General features: G+C 36.4%; 2 protein-coding genes across 2 annotated transcripts; both read left to right on the top strand.

Moving 5' to 3' along the window:
- Positions 1-6,833: 6,833 nt before the first annotated feature.
- On the top strand, positions 6,834-8,247 carry LOC116122846 (chitinase-like protein 2). The gene is made up of 3 exons (XM_031408647.1): positions 6,834-7,271; positions 7,360-7,519; positions 7,601-8,247. Exons 1-3 carry the CDS (start codon positions 6,884-6,886, stop codon positions 8,022-8,024), a joined length of 972 nt encoding a protein of 323 aa, XP_031264507.1. The 5' UTR covers positions 6,834-6,883; the 3' UTR covers positions 8,025-8,247.
- Positions 8,248-12,086: 3,839 nt separating this feature from the next.
- Positions 12,087-16,406, top strand: LOC116122776 (acetate/butyrate--CoA ligase AAE7, peroxisomal). Its single transcript, XM_031408586.1, has 3 exons — positions 12,087-12,381; positions 14,102-14,692; positions 15,276-16,406. Exons 1-3 carry the CDS (start codon positions 12,166-12,168, stop codon positions 16,167-16,169), a joined length of 1,701 nt encoding a protein of 566 aa, XP_031264446.1. The 5' UTR covers positions 12,087-12,165; the 3' UTR covers positions 16,170-16,406.
- The last annotated feature ends 210 nt before the right edge of the window (positions 16,407-16,616 follow it).

Raw genomic sequence — 16,616 nt, 5'->3', positions numbered from 1 at the left:
GGGAAAAAAAATTTGATTTACCGTTGATGGATCTTAATATTTGCAGGTACTTGATTGTGCTTTTGACCCCGAGTAGGGATGGGAGTAAAGGGGATTTTCCGGTTCCGGTCCGAAGGTCATTCGGGGAATCCTTAAAAAAAAAAAAAAAAAAAAGACCACTCCCCAAACGAAGAATTCGGGGATTTGGGGTTTTTTTTGTATTTATATAATTTATTTTATACTTTTATTATTTTTTTTTCAAATCATATATACCAACAAAAAAAATATATAATATACATATTAAATATAAAAACCATCACACTAAATATGATTTATTAATTTATTATAATCAATCAAACAACAAATAATATATTATATATATATTATATATTAATCGTAAGATTATAGATAATAACATATTATGTATAAATTATAATATACAACATATATATATTAATTATTATTATTATATAATATATAATTAATTTTCAAATATTAAAATTAATATATATATTATTATATAGGGCGGGGCGGGGCAGGGTAACACCTATCCCGGTCCCGATCTATCCCCGAATTTTAGGGTCAAATTTGAGTCCGATCCCAACCCGAATCCCAAAATATTCAAGAAAAATCTGTCCCATTCAAAGCGGGTTGAGGCAGATCCCTGCAGGACCAGGTTTTGTGCCCATCCCTAACCCCGAGTGCACCAGATCTTTTCTCTCCAGTAATTTTACATTGGATCTTAAGTCTTTACTAATGTGTATGCACGAAGAGTAACACTAACTTTATGGAAAATCATTTTCACAAAGTGAGGTGATTCATATCATTTATTATTATTTTATTTAAATTATTTAATTGATTTTTATATAAATTCATGATCATAATTTAATACATCATATTGTAAGAAACACTTTGTATAACATTTATTTATAAGTGTAGTATTATTCTGACGTTAAATATAAAATATAGGTGCCTGATTGTTTTACTTTTTTTTCTATATCCTACCTAAAATATATATTTGTTTTCCTATTTTCAAAACTTAATCTTAAATTATTTAACTATTTTAAACCCCCTAGATTTATTAATTTAACTAAAAACCCCCCAAATTTTTTTTATAAATTGGCAAAAACACTCCACCCACCCACATTTGCTAGATTTCAGCCACTATCGCCAGAAGGTAGTCGAAATCTATTGTAATGGAACGCTACCGGTTGGTCTGACCAATAGTGCGCTGACTAGCCTTTTTCGGTCAGATCCACTGTAAATCTGACTGGAAAAGGTGGCCAGATCTTTAGCCACATCCGATCGTCAATGACGGCCAAAGATCCGTTGTTGACAACCAGATATGGCCGTAGATCTGACATTTTCTGATCATATCCATGGTGGATATGGCCTTAAAAGGTCATATCGGCACACGACTGGCCATATCCAGCTGGTCGTGTGCCATTACAATAGTTTCTGGCCACTTTTTTATGGTAGTGGCCAGAATCTGGCAAATGTGGGTGGGTGGATGAGGGTGTTTTTGTCAATTTCTGAACTTTTTATTGTAGGGGGTGTTTTTGTTAATTTTCAAATTCTACCTCGTAATAACAACTCAACTTAACTTTTTCAAAAATTTTACTCAAAATAATAAAACAAACACAGCCTAAAATTTTATTCAATAATATTGTATTTCTTACTATTAATATAGTGTAAAATATTATTAATTAGAACCATAACTTTATATAAGTGATATTATTATAAACTTGTTGTTTTTTAAGTAATTCAAATTTTTTATTGAACGATGTGTAATCTTGTTTAGACTTTAGATATGTGTTGTGTGAGGATGTGCGACCAGCTTGAAGCAAGCTATAGCTTGGCGCAACTTGTGAGACAACAATCAAGATGAATCGAGCTGCAGTTAGATTGAAGCGAGCTGTGTTCAGGGTGAAGCGAGTTGGTTGGCAGTTATCTACTAAACCATGGACATACCTTATATCCCAAAGATAAGCACTGTCCCCTAAAATCATGAGAACATCCCCTACAATTTCAACCTGCCAATCATGCCAAGGATCATGAGTTGATTCTCTAAAATCAAGTCATTATCCCGAAATCCTCTCTTGTAACCGTTATCATCTTATAGTATACATACCAAAAAAAAAAAAAAAAAAAAAATCATTGTATGGGGTTAGAGAGTTTAGGAAGCAAAGAGTATTATTGTGACAATTTTCATTGTAATCACAAATATATTAATATCACAACAGTGTATGTAGACTTAATTTAACTTGTCAAACCACTTTAAAAATTGATTATTGTTTTTTCTTTCTTATTCCCTGTTGATTATATTAATCATACACATAACGAACTCAATTTAGTTAAGATCAATTGAGTATCTCGAGTTGTGAATTTTCGTAACAACAACATATAGCATCACTTTTACTTTTAAAGTTATTACAAACTATTTAAAGACTTTTACTTTTAAATATAATTAATTTTCTTTTTATAAAAGAATCATAAATGATAATTATATAGTTTTCTTGGCATCAACATTGTTAGATATGATCGTGAAACCAATCCGACCCATTCAATGTTTTTATGGATTTGGTTTGGGTTTTAAAGGCTTAGTTATGACAAATCTACTCGAGATACTTTCATATATAATATTGTTTAGTTCAAAGTTTTTTAATTGAATAGTGAAACCAAACCAACCTATATAAAATTTTTAAATTTTTTATTTGGTTCTGCTGTGTATTCCAATACCTTAAAGAGTAAATGACATATTCCCACCCGAGGTCTAGCGAAACCCCAAGTTAATACCCTTGGGTTTGTTTATTCCAAATACTCACCCTTAAAGTAACACCATTTTCATTATTTTAATAGTAAAGGGGTAAAATGGTAATTTTATTTTTATCTTCCTTTCCCATTTCTTTCTCATCTTCGTCGCCTCCTCCCATATTCTTCTTCTTCTTCCCTTCCCATTTCCTTATCTCCACCTCCTCCTCCCATCTTCTTCTTTTTCCCTCCACACCTCCCATCCCATCTTTTTCTTTTTCCCTCCATTACCACCAGCTCCCATCTTCTTCTTTTTCCCTCCACACCTCCCATCCCATCTTTTTCCTTTTCCCTCCATTACCACCAGCTTCATCCCCCAACCCTCATCAAAACCCCATCAACCCCTGGCCGCACCAGATTGCCATTCACCAGTCATCCTCGGCCCTTTTTTGGCACTTTTCGGTGACGAAATTACCCCTACCCCATTTTTTGACTTCCCGACGCCTCATTATCCCAACCTACTACCCCTTCGACAACCTTGACTGCCCTTTTCGCCATTACCCTTCACCTTAAGTGTTGCACTCCGCTAGCTTCTTTCCAGCCAACCCCATCACAGAAAATTTTCATCGAGCCCACCATTCGACTCATCAAAGAGCCCTCTACAATAACCCCATGCTTTTCGTCTCTGATTTCTCACCTTTTAATGCCGATTGAAGCCTAATTTCCCCAGGGTTTTTATTTTGTTTTTTATTGAAATGGTGTGATTTTTGGTGGTGGCTGTTGGATTTGGAATGAGGTGGTTTGGCCGATTTTGGTGGTTTTGGGATGGGGTGGTTTGGAATGGGTTGTGGTGGAGGTTTGGAATGAGGTGAAGGGCAGTTTAGTAATAGCATTTGTCAGAACCCAACAGTCAGTAACTCTGTTACTTTAAGGGTGAATATTTGGAATAAATGAAACTAGGGGTATTAACTTAGGATTTCACTAAACCTTGCGTGGGAATATGTCAGTTACTCTTTCTTAAAACCGCAAGTCAAACCACCTAATTCTATTCAATTCAGTTTGTGTTTTCCAATTCAGGTATTTTGCACACCACCAATACAAGCATAGACATTTTTTTTTATTAAAGTCTCCGATCAAATTCAAACCTTTTTTATTGAAAATATTATTTGAGTTAAAGTATTTTGTATAAGAGAATTTTGTTAAGAGTAATACTACACTAACAAACACTTTTCAGTAATTTCCTCTCACAGATGCGACATGTCATCTCACAATTGATCAGCTCACATGGGTCTCGTCAGCCCAAAAATGGGTCCAGCTTGACCAAATACAAGTTAGCCAATTGCAAGCAGCTATGTCGTGTTTGTGAGAGAGTGTTAGTGAGAAGTGTTTGTCAAGTTATCTTTATTCTTTTGTTAATGTTGTGCTTAATTTCTTGGCAGTCAAATTTGTGCTGCGTGTCCTCCAGGTGTATCAAAGCCTGCCAGCCAGGATCCTCCCACGTGTCGTCTCATCAATGCTTATCTTCTCTTACAAGGTGATTATTGTCATTAGCATGGGTTAAGCTACCATTAGCATGGCTCGGTTTGTCATAAGTATGAAAATTACTAACTCGAACCCCTAATTAAGGGGATTATGCATGCAAGCAACCTTGTAATACCCATTCTCAACTATTGTCAGACGGACCAAGTATAAAAGGAGCCCATAACCTCTATTTCACAGGACGAATTCCAGTTTTAGTAAAATTCAAAAGGAATACGCACTCATACATGTAAAATAGCGTTAAGCGTTCTCTATTTGGCTTGCATCTATCCCTCCTATAATTTCTCTATATCTTATAATATCTCTAAATAATAACATAACAATGAATGTAAGTTTGGTTTTGATACTGTCGAACAACGCATATAGGAAAAAGGTAGAGTTAATAATATAAAATTAAGTTTAAAGCCAATTTTAAGCGGAGTAATGCTGCAGACACCGGGAGTAGTATATTGAATTTGTGCACTGAATGACGTAACAAAATATTGGCCGTCGATTAATATTAAGTTATAATTAATAGATGGTCAGGATTTCGCTACGTTATTCGGTGTATAGATTTGATGCATTACTTTCAGTGTCTCTATTATTTTCCTTTTAAGCGTGTTCCATGTTCTAAAGACTTATATAGAGTGAATTTGGATAATATATTATTAAAGTAATAAAATCAAATTTATATATTAAAAAGGTAAGCCAAGTGTAAGATAGCAAAAAGGATGATATGAGATATCCTGTCTCATCTAGTTTAAGTTTAAAGCCAATTTTAAGCGTGTTTCATGTTCTAAAGGATATCTCATATCTATATGGCTTTACAGTTTACAGTTACACGCGTGTTTCATGCTCTAGCAACAATCTTAGTTCTTAAATGAAAATATCAAGGAACACGAAGGACGTGGACCTGAATGCATGTGGTCACCGGTTCAGAAATTAATTTGACTAGTGACTGATTTGATCTTTCTGGCGGATCGACAGAGACTAACCCACTGGAAAAGCATCGCGTGTACAGTTCCACGTTGGCGAATAGCTGACCACACATTCTAGGAAGTTGAAAGCACGACATTGAGATTGGGATTGCTATAACGACACCACATTGAAAATATGTGGTGGATGATCGTTGATGGCCCTCCAATCCACTTAATTTGCCGAGAATATAGCACGAAGGGGTTTAAAATTCAAACCATTACAGAAAATTTGATGTGATTTCCTTAAAATTCAAAATTTCAAGCCGAGAAAATAAGAGCCATTCAATTTTTGCGTCTTGGAAATATGCATACACACTTATCAAGTCAGCACGAAATTAACCCTAAGTAGCAAAATTCAATAAGCCAATCTCACATAGCTACAAACTTTATGCAACGAGAAAGAAGGCAGTGTTAGGAAGAAAGCCTCCTTAGTTAATATGGTCGTAATAAGAGAAAATATACGTATGATTAGACAGAAACCAATACCATCTTTGTTGATTGTGCATAATTAGCATATGAGAAAATGTTACGAGTCTTAATCTTACAATATTTCTACTTGAAAATTTTGAAACGCAATGACACTAGCATGTTGTGCTTGACTTAGACAAATAAATTTATATTTATAGTATGATACAATGATTTTTTTTATCTAATTCATTGTTTGATTAGCAAAATATTATTATATTATTGATTCGATAATATTTTAATTTCTACCCATGAGGGTTTTGTCGGATTATTAAACTTCTAATTTGTTCTCCGAAGTGATAATTTATCCTTACCATGTTAAACTGTGTTTTATATTTTTGTTTTAATTTCGAACCTTTAATTATTTTATAAACCCTAATTCTACATTTATATGTGTATATAAAAAAAAATATAGTTAAGTTTAAAATCAGAGAAAATGGATGTAAAGAAAAAAACCTAATTAAGTTTGAAATTGGGAAGGAAGAGTGCGAACAAAAAACTTAACTAAATTTAAAGCGCTGTTTTTGGGTATTAAATAATTTTAAAAAAATATATATATTTAACAATGGAGATATTAAATTACTAATAAATCAAATAGTGTAGATATGACTTTCGAAACTCTTTATGAGATTGTCCATGTGGTGATTAGGCCCAGCCCAACTACTTATAGGTAACTTGACGGTTCGCTTGGGGCTTTTGGATGTATTACTCAAGAGGTCCTGAGTTTGAATCTCCATGACTACTAATAAGGGGTAATCATTGGAGGCTTACCTAGTTGTTAACTTTAGGACCCGGAGAGATTAGTTGGGGGTGTGTGCAAGTTAGCCCGGACACCCTCGGATAGCCAAAAAAAAAAATAAAAAAGATTAGGCCCAGCCCAAAAATGAAACTTTGATGGAGCCCATTGTGGCCGAGTGCCTTGCTGAAACAGAAGCATGATAACACCACAATCCAGATACCCCACGTCCTATCCCATTCAAGTATTTCTTAGCTTAAAAGCTAAAGAAGAACAACTAGCACGTAAAAATGCCGTTTCTCCTACTTTGAAAACCCTCCTTCTCCTAATCAATCAGTTGCTCACTCACTTTCTATTATTTTCACTCCAACAAAACTTCCTCAATATCTCTCCATCTTTTATAAAACTCATTCATTTCTTCATTTCTGATCACAGACTCCTCTTTCTCTTAGGCAACATGGAGACAAAATGGCTACTTCTTTTGACAATGGCGATTTTATCTTTATTAGTTTTTGTGCATGGAGATGAAGAGATGTCTTCGGTAAAGCCGATAGTGAAAATCGTGAAGGGCAAGAAGCTGTGCGACAAGGGGTGGGAGTGCAAAGGGTTCTCAGAGTATTGTTGCAACCAAACCGTATCTGATTATTTCCAAACCTATCAATTTGAGAACCTTTTCTCAAAGCGTAACACACCTGTGGCTCATGCAGTAGGGTTCTGGGATTACCATTCTTTCATCACTGCGGCTGCTTTGCATCAGCCTAAGGGTTTTGGTACAACAGGAGGGAAGCTTATGGGCCAGAAGGAAGTCGCAGCTTTTCTCGGCCATGTAGGGAGCAAAACCTCATGTGAGTATAAGTATAGATACACATATATGTTTTGGATTTATGTTGATTATTTCATAGATCATATTGGTAATAAGGTTATGATTTTCAGGCGGTTATGGAGTGGCCACGGGCGGTCCATTGGCTTGGGGTCTTTGCTACAACAAGGAAATGAGCCCTAGCCAAACATATTGTGATGAAAGCTTCAAATTCACCTATCCATGCACTCCTGGAGTTTCATATCATGGCCGTGGTGCCTTGCCTCTTTACTGGTATGAATATCTTCTAATTTTCTTTGCGTATATATGTATGTAATTTGAGGGGAAGATTAACGTTGTGTTTTTCCCACGCAGGAACTACAACTATGGAGAAACCGGAGAGGCCTTAAAGGTGGATCTGTTGAACCATCCAGAGTATCTAGAAGACAACGCGACATTGGCCTTCCAAACTGCAATTTGGAGGTGGATGACTCCGGTGAAGAAGCATCAGCCTTCGGCTCACGATGTCTTTGTTGGTAAATGGAAACCCACCAAGAATGATACCGTGGCCAAGCGGGTTCCTGGTTTTGGCACCACCATGAATGTTCTCTATGGAGATCAAGTTTGTGGCAACGGTGACGATCATGAATCCATGAACAACATTATGTCCCATTACTTGTACTACCTTGACCTGATGGGCGTTGGGCGTGAAGAGGCAGGACCCAATGAAGTGCTCGGCTGTGGCCAACAAAAGGTTTTCAACCCATCATCTTCCTCTTCCTCTTCATCATCTTCTTAAGCTTAATTAGTAAGTCCTTGATGGTGATGAATAAGATCGCACGTGAGCTAATCTTCGATAAGGGAGTGGGCAAGTGTTATTTTTGGAGAATGAATATTCAAAACTTTGATATTAATCTTCAATTGTGTGTAGCTCTATATGTTAGCATAGAAAAAGTATAATATTGTATATTGATTTGCTACTTCCTTTTGTTGCGTAAATTTTGAGATATTATTCTACCAAATTGTAATTACAATTGCATGTTATTATTATGCAATATTTTAATAACTGATCCAGGGTGAAATCCAACAGAGTGCTGGAGTTTTGGGTTGATCCATTGAATTGGTTTGACCGACAAGTCAAACCGGTGATGTCAGCATGTCCAGAGGTTTGAAATATAGCAAACACACCCTTAAGAAATTACACATAAGCCCTTACAGGTTTGAAATCCAGCAAACACACCCTTGAGAAATTACCAAAAGCCTCTACAGGTTTGAAATCCAGCAAACACACCCTTAAAAAATTACTATAAGCCCCTACATGTTTAAAATCTAGCAAACACACCCTTGTGATTTGGCCAAATGCAAATCAGCGGTTGATTGGTTGGTCGCGACGATAAACCAAATGCAAATCCCACTCATGGTTTGAGCCATTCCCCAACAAATTTGCCCAAGATATGGTCGAAATCGAACAATTTTCCGTAAAAAAATCACTGTGCGTGATTCCCAACCCATGCCAAATAGACATGTTTCCGACGTCAACAACACCCCCATCACCACGAAAACACTCCCTTCTACCTTCTTACCAAAACCCATCTCACCTGCTATTCATCTTGCCAATCGCCAGCAACAACCCACAGTTATGGCCACATGACTTTTTCCTTTTTCAATCGTTTCACACTGGAAGTCACCTCCGTCAGCACCTTTCGACTCACTGGCACTTCCTCTCCAAAACTCCCAACAGCCTTGCCATCATCTGCTCGCCAATCGTTGCCCTTCTCTCTAGGGTTTGCTTCTTCATAAAATTGGGGTTTTAAACAATGGAAATGGGTGAGCTAGCCCAATGAAGGCATTGGTTCCCAGTCCGACTGGTCAAACGGGTCGGGCTGGAGCAAGTTTTAGAATAGTGTTATTTGGTGAAATATATCATTAAAACATAAGGAAAAGAGAATAATTGTTCATTTAGTATTCATTTCTTGGGTAAAAAAAAAAAAAAAAAAAAAACACTATATGGGAAAGACGTATGCAGAAAATCATCTAGTGGACGATGGATACGGTCATCTTTCTAATTAATTTTGGTTGAAATTATAGAAATGATCTTATCTAACATCAGCACAAGTTCCTGTGTTCTATCTACAGCCTGCGGTCATCAGACGACACCAGTTTGTAAATTAATTTGTTGATAATTCTTTATCTATACAATTACGATCAATTGCAACAGGTTTGGAGGTCTTGGTCAACGCATAAAATGTATATAGCTATCAAGTTATTATTAAATATATAACATATTTTAGCCATTAACATGTTACAACTTACATGTGGAGTTATGGGGTACTAATGCTTGAAATGATCAAAGCTGCGGATCCACTCAGTTGACAATTTATAATATTAATTTGCTGTTGCCTTTTGTTATTGTTGTGTCATGTGTGTATGTGTATGTGTGCATATACCTAAAGAGATTCTTTTGTTTCCAAAAAATTGTAATTAATTACCACTTGTGTATTATTATTATTATTATTATTTATTATTTGGACGACAATACTGAACTGGAAATTGATTAGATCATTCTGGAAAAGCATAACTAGACAAGTCGGATTGGGATAAACTTACGTATATTAATCTCTTCATGGAAAGATGGGAAATCAAATTTGGAAACTAGGTGTCTTGATTAATTGTCAATTACAGAACTGTCCCCTAATTTGATAATGACAACCTTAATTTAATTTGCAGCCATTGGATTAAAATCATATTTCCCCTAAGTATTTGTCATAATTGGTGAAGCCCATGTGAACGAATAGTTAGTTGGGAAGATATAGTTAACCAACAATTTTGGTAAAATGCAATATTTAATATTATTCCACGTGTCCAATCCATTGAGCAGCCACACGCACCACATGCATCAATAAATTTTTAAAATCTGACCCTACAAATACCCGCTTCCAGCCGTTTCGTTTTCGTTCATTTATTTTTTCAGCTAGTTGCTAAAACTAAAACTCATACACAGAGACTCAGAGGTGGTGGTGAAGCTCCAGAGAGATGGCGGTGGGGAACGACATAGATGATCTTCCGAAGAACGCGGCGAATTATACAGCATTGACACCGCTCTGGTTTCTAGAAAGAGCAGCTACGGTTCACCCTTCTAGAGCATCCCTGGTCCACGGATCCGTGCGCTACACTTGGCATCAGACTTACCAGCGTTGCCTTAGATTCGCCTCTGCTCTTTCTAGACTGNACTATAAGCCCCTACAGGTTTAAGATCTAGCAAACACACCCTTGTGATTTGGCCAAATGCAAATCAACGGTTGATTGGTTGGTTGCAACGATAAACCAAATGCAAATCCCACTAATCGTTTGAGCTATTCCCCAACAAATCTGCCCAAGATATGGTCGAAATTGAACAATTTTCCGCAAAAAAATCACTGTGCGTGATTGCCAACCAATGCCAAATAGACATGTTTCCGACGTCAACAACGCCCCCGTCACCACGAAAATACTGCTCTCTACCTCCTTACCAAAACCCATCTCACATGCTATTCATCTTGCCAATCGCCAGCAACAACCCGCAGTTATGGCCACATGACTTTGTCCTTTTTCAATCGTTTCACACTGAAAGTCACCTTCGTCGCTACCTTTTGACTCACCGGCACTTCCTCTCCAAAACTCCCAATAGCCTTGCCATAGTCTGTTCGCCAATCACCGCCCTCCTCTCTAGGGTTTGCTTCTTCATAAAATTGGGGTTTTAAACAATGGAAATGGGGCCCTGGTTCCTCGTTCGACTGGTCAAATGGGCTGGGCCAGATCAGGTTTTAAAACAGTGTTATTTGGTGAAATATGTCGTTAAAACATAAGGAAAAGAGAATAATTGTTCAATTAGTATTCATTTCATGGGTAAAAAAAAAAAAAAAAAAAAAACACTATATGGGAAAGACATATGCAGAAAATCATCTAGTGGACGATGGATACGGTCATTTTTCTAATTAATTTTGGTTGAAATTATAAAAATGATCTTATCTAACGTCAGCACAAGTTCCTGTGTTCTATCTACAGCCTGCGGTCATCAGACGACATCAGTTTGTAAATTAATTTGTTGATAATTCTTTATCTATACAATTACGATCAATTGCAACAGGTTTGGAGGTCTTGGTCAATGCATAAAATATATATAGCTATCAAGTTATTATTAAATATATAAATATTTTAGCCATTAACATGTTACAACTTACATGTGGAGTTATGGGGTACTAATGCTTGAAATGATCAAAGCTGCGGATCCACCCGGTTGACAATTTATAATATTAATTTGCTGTTGCCTTTTGTTATTGTTGTGTCATGTGTGTATGTGTATGTGTGCATATACCTAAAGAGATTCTTTTGTTTCCAAAAAATTGTAATTAATTACCACTTGTGTATTATTATTATTATTATTATTTATTATTTGGACGACAATACTGAACTGGAAATTGATTAGATCATTCTGGAAAAGCATAACTAGACAAGTCGGATTGGGATAAACTTACGTATATTAATCTCTTCATGGAAAGATGGGAAATCAAATTTGGAAACTAGGTGTCTTGATTAATTGTCAATTACAGAACTGTCCCCTAATTTGATAATGACAACCTTAATTTAATTTGCAGCCATTGGATTAAAATCATATTTCCCCTAAGTATTTGTCATAATTGGTGAAGCCCATGTGAACGAATAGTTAGTTGGGAAGATATAGTTAACCAACAATTTTGGTAAAATGCAATATTTAATATTATTCCACGTGTCCAATCCATTGAGCAGCCACACGCACCACATGCATCAATAAATTTTTAAAATCTGACCCTACAAATACCCGCTTCCAGCCGTTTCGTTTTCGTTCATTTATTTTTTCAGCTAGTTGCTAAAACTAAAACTCATACACAGAGACTCAGAGGTGGTGGTGAAGCTCCAGAGAGATGGCGGTGGGGAACGACATAGATGATCTTCCGAAGAACGCGGCGAATTATACAGCATTGACACCGCTCTGGTTTCTAGAAAGAGCAGCTACGGTTCACCCTTCTAGAGCATCCCTGGTCCACGGATCCGTGCGCTACACTTGGCATCAGACTTACCAGCGTTGCCTTAGATTCGCCTCTGCTCTTTCTAGACTGTCTGTTGGACTCGGTAGCACGGTTCGCTCTTTATACTTGGACTTACATTCGTTTACATATTGATCATCGAGATAAAATAAAAAATGAAGAAAAAAAATTGAACTGAAGAATCGACTTCACCTTAATTCAGCAGTTTGTTTGAGCTCAGTTCTTTTTTTTTTTTTTAATTAAAAATTTTGATACGAGTTTTGAAGCTTTCGGAGTTGAAATTAGATAAAATATCTTTTTTTTTTTTCCTCCGAAAATCATGAATAGTGGCGACTTCTGGAAACCGTTTAAAACATTATTTATTTATTTATATTTTAACCAGTGGCGGACCAGCCTCAAATTTTTTTTTTAATATTAATATATAAATTTATATATTTTGGTCCACTCTAAAAAAAACCATATTAATGGGTAAAATTAATAATGTATAATAAATTTTTATTTTGACTCAGAAGAAATTTCTGGATTTTAACATCAACTTATTTAAAAAAAAAAAAAAAAAAAATTCGCGGCTCTGTTGCAAAGAAAAATCTAGTTTGGATGTGATTACTCAAGATAGTGTTTTACTGTCTTCTATGGATTCGTGTTGAATAATTTGACTGGTTGAACAATTGGGTGCTTTTGAATTCATCTGTTTTAATTTTTGAATTGTTAGTTAATATTGCTTGGAGTAAAATAGTTGATGGGTTGAAGGTAGATATCTGAAATCATCGAGTAATTTATGATGGCACTGGTACTCTGGTTCAGGTGCCACCTTGCATTGTGCTCTCTGAACATTGATAGTCAACATAGTGGTTTCTGATAGTCATGTCATCAAATTTGCTATATATTGAGGCAACTCATGCATTATTGGGCTTGTTTGGTCCCTAAACTACATGAGGATTCTGCTATATGAGGTCCTGGTTGAGTGGAATTTCCTACTTTCATCCACACTCATGCTTTAACTTGTTTGAATCAAGACTGGGCATTTTTTGGAAAACAGTTTCAGTTCTCATAAAATGGTGCTTCTACATTTATATGGACGACACAGGATAAAGAACTGGTGGAGTCTATGTCTCTGTTAATTCAAAAGGCCTCCTCTTGGTTGAATTTTTTTCTCTTTGAAAAGTATGTTGCTCCCTTATACATTGATTAAAATAGGAATTCTTTTCTGTTGCCAGTATGTATAAAATGTAGTTCGAAAATGCTGAAAGTGGAACCACTGACTGTCAAGAAGCTATTGTGAGAGCAATAGCCGTGGGTCTTTTGGTGGAAATTTCATTAACATGCATCTCCCAAAGCGATGCCTATATATTTGCTCCTGTTATTATCCTTAATTTCTGCCCTCTTTCCTCTCCCATTTTCTTTTTCATTTAAGCGCTGCTTCTATTTCTTGAATTTTTATACCCTTTACCTGTGGTATAAACTTCCATACTCAACTATTTAGTTGCCTGAAAATTCTTATTTTGTTGTTTATGTGTCCATGATATATCTTTTATGCTTAAAATGTGATGATCATTTATTATGTGGAACTTTAACAACCCTTATATTGATTTTTGGTCCTTATCCAATTACTTACTTTGAAAGCATAATTTTTTTTTTTTTTCAAAATAAATGTATGTTATATTTAGATGTCAACTTGATTATGACGCCTTAAGGGTTCTAATATTTGTATCTACTATCTTGGATCTGATGCATCGAGTTTATTTGCTGCTTCTTTATGTTGAATTTAGAGATTGATGGCTGCTTAATGTTTTCTCCCTGTCTTATGCTGCAGGTAGCCGTTATCGCACCAAATGTCCCGGCTATCTATGAAGCTCATTTTGGAGTTCCAATGGCTGGAGCTGTGTTAAATTCTGTCAATATTCGTCTAAATGCACAAACAATTGCCTTCCTTCTAGGTCATTCATCATCTGCTGTTGTTATGGTGGACCAAGAGTATTTTTCTTTGGCAGAAGAAGCTTTGAAAATCATTGAGGAGAAAAGCAAAGGCAACTTTAAGCCTCCAATTTTGATTGTCATAGGTGATGAAAGCTGTGATCCTAATGTTCTGGAATATGCTTTGGGAAGAGGCGCCATTGAGTATGAGAAATTCCTGGAAACGGGTGACCCTGAATTTGCTTGGAAGCCACCGCAGGATGAGTGGCAAAGCATTGCTTTAGGATATACTTCTGGTACAACAGCCAGTCCAAAGGGGGTGGTGTTGAGTCACCGTGGGGCATATGTAATGTCTATGAGTGGTGCTCTTATATGGGGGATGAATGAAGGAGCTGTATACCTGTGGACTTTACCTATGTTTCATTGCAATGGCTGGTGTTACCCTTGGTCACTTGCAGCTCTTTGCGGGACAAACATATGCCTTCGGCAGGTAAATCGGTGAGCTTAATGAGTGTGTTACATATTATTACTTGAAAGGATTATGTTCATTGCCATGATGTTAACCCTAAGTTCTGATTGTAAAAAAGTTATACTTACATAATTTGTTTTTCAAAAAAAAAAAAAAAAAAAAAACCTATAATGTGATTTGACTATTAGACCCTGTGGGTAAAAATTGGACTTCTTACATTTGGCACACTTTCTTCATCATAAGATTTTTTTGTTGACTTCAGCAATATCTTGACCAGAAAGGTAGAAGTCAGATTTTCTCACTATAAAAGAGCTTGAGGTGTTGCTTTGTCAACTCACCGCTTGCTATGCTAATGAAGCTGTGGTTTGAAGCAGCTGTTAGTTTCAATCATGCTATGTGTGTGAACTGATGATTTTCAGATATCTTTTCCATTTGGTTTTGTTCCCTCGGAGGTTGGGAAATATGTTTAAAGATTAGTAGTTCTTTGCTCTCCCCTAAGTCACTATTAAGCTTAGGCATAGGGTTTTACTATACTGTTCTGTACTGAAATCTACAATTTTACTCTTGAGATATTCATGTGCCTTAATTAAATTTTTTTCTGCAGGTGACAGCCAAGGCAGTCTACTCTGCCATAGCCAAGTATGGTGTGACTCACTTCTGTGCTGCACCTGTGGTTCTCAACACCATAGTCAATGCCTCACCAGAGGACACTATCCTTCCCCTTCCCCATGTTGTAAATGTGATGACAGCTGGTGCCGCTCCACCCCAATCTGTTCTCTTTGCAATGTCCCAGAAGGGCTTCCGTGTCACCCACACATATGGTCTCTCAGAAACCTATGGTCCTTCAACTGTTTGTGCGTGGAAGCCTGAGTGGAACTCGCTGCCACCTGAAACCCAAGCTCGCCTGAATGCACGTCAAGGGGTACGGTACATTGGTTTAGAGTTTTTAGATGTCATTGACACTCGAACAAAGAAACCTGTTCCTGCTGATGGAAAAACCATAGGAGAGATAGTGTTTGGTGGTAATAGTGTGATGAAGGGCTACTTAAAGAACCCGAAAGCCAATGAGGAAGCTTTTGCAGATGGGTGGTTTCATTCCGGGGATCTTGGTGTAAAGCATCCCGATAACTACATAGAAATCAAAGACAGATCAAAGGACATTATCATCTCTGGAGGTGAAAACATCAGTAGTTTGGAGGTAGAAAATTTACTTTACTTGCACCCTGCAGTTCTTGAGGCTTCTGTGGTGGCTAGGCCAGATGAACGTTGGGGAGAGTCTCCTTGTGCTTTCATAACACTGAAGCAAGGAGCCGATAAAGATGAGCCACGATTGGCAGAAGATATAATGAAGTTCTGCCGGTCAAAGATGCCTGCTTACTGGGTTCCAAAGTCTGTAATATTTGGTCCATTACCGAAGACGGCAACTGGCAAGATTCAGAAGCATATTCTAAGGGCCAAGGCAAAAGAGATGGGACCTTTAAAGAGGAGTAAGCTGTAATCATGATGATGACGAAACAGAAAACAGGCGCTTGGTGATGTTAGCTTTGATTTTGTGGAAAATTTATGCTTCTTGGGTATCTGCAATAAACGAAGCTCGTAATATTATAAACTGTGGACATAATTTAGGTGCTTATTCTGTCTCCTTTAAAAGACTTTTAAATAGTTAAGGCAAACAATATTATTTGAAAAATGTTATTCTGAAAAATTATTTTAAGTTGAGTTGAGTTGAATTAAATCGAATTGGATCTGATTCTGAAATCGTGTTTGGTAAAATATCTAAAAAGTATATTTAGAGTTTGATAAAATGTTGAATGGTTGTTTGATACATTTTCTTAAAATATTTTATAGTCTTTTTTTTACCCTCTATATTTGTTAATCTAACTAAATACCCTATACAATAAAAGTTTGAAAAATAACTGAAGCACCCTAGCTATCTAAGAGAATA

The sequence above is a fragment of the Pistacia vera genome, unplaced genomic scaffold (genome assembly GCF_008641045.1).
Source record: "Pistacia vera cultivar Batoury unplaced genomic scaffold, PisVer_v2 Contig138, whole genome shotgun sequence".
In the NCBI taxonomy this organism is placed as follows: Eukaryota; Viridiplantae; Streptophyta; class Magnoliopsida; order Sapindales; family Anacardiaceae; genus Pistacia; species Pistacia vera.
This window is presented reverse-complemented; position numbering and strand designations above follow the sequence as displayed.

Excerpts from the sequence above, each read along its gene's own strand:
- LOC116122846 (XM_031408647.1), top strand. The coding sequence starts at position 6,884 with ATGGAGACAAAATGGCTACTTCTTTTGACAATGGCGATTTTATCTTTA. Across the intron at positions 7,272-7,359 it reads TGTAGGGAGCAAAACCTCAT|GCGGTTATGGAGTGGCCACG; the intron begins GTGAGTATAAGT and ends TATGATTTTCAG. Across the intron at positions 7,520-7,600 it reads GGTGCCTTGCCTCTTTACTG|GAACTACAACTATGGAGAAA; the intron begins GTATGAATATCT and ends TTTCCCACGCAG.
- LOC116122776 (XM_031408586.1), top strand. The coding sequence starts at position 12,166 with ATGGCGGTGGGGAACGACATAGATGATCTTCCGAAGAACGCGGCGAAT. Across the intron at positions 12,382-14,101 it reads CTGTTGGACTCGGTAGCACG|GTAGCCGTTATCGCACCAAA; the intron begins GTTCGCTCTTTA and ends CTTATGCTGCAG. Across the intron at positions 14,693-15,275 it reads CAAACATATGCCTTCGGCAG|GTGACAGCCAAGGCAGTCTA; the intron begins GTAAATCGGTGA and ends TTTTTTCTGCAG.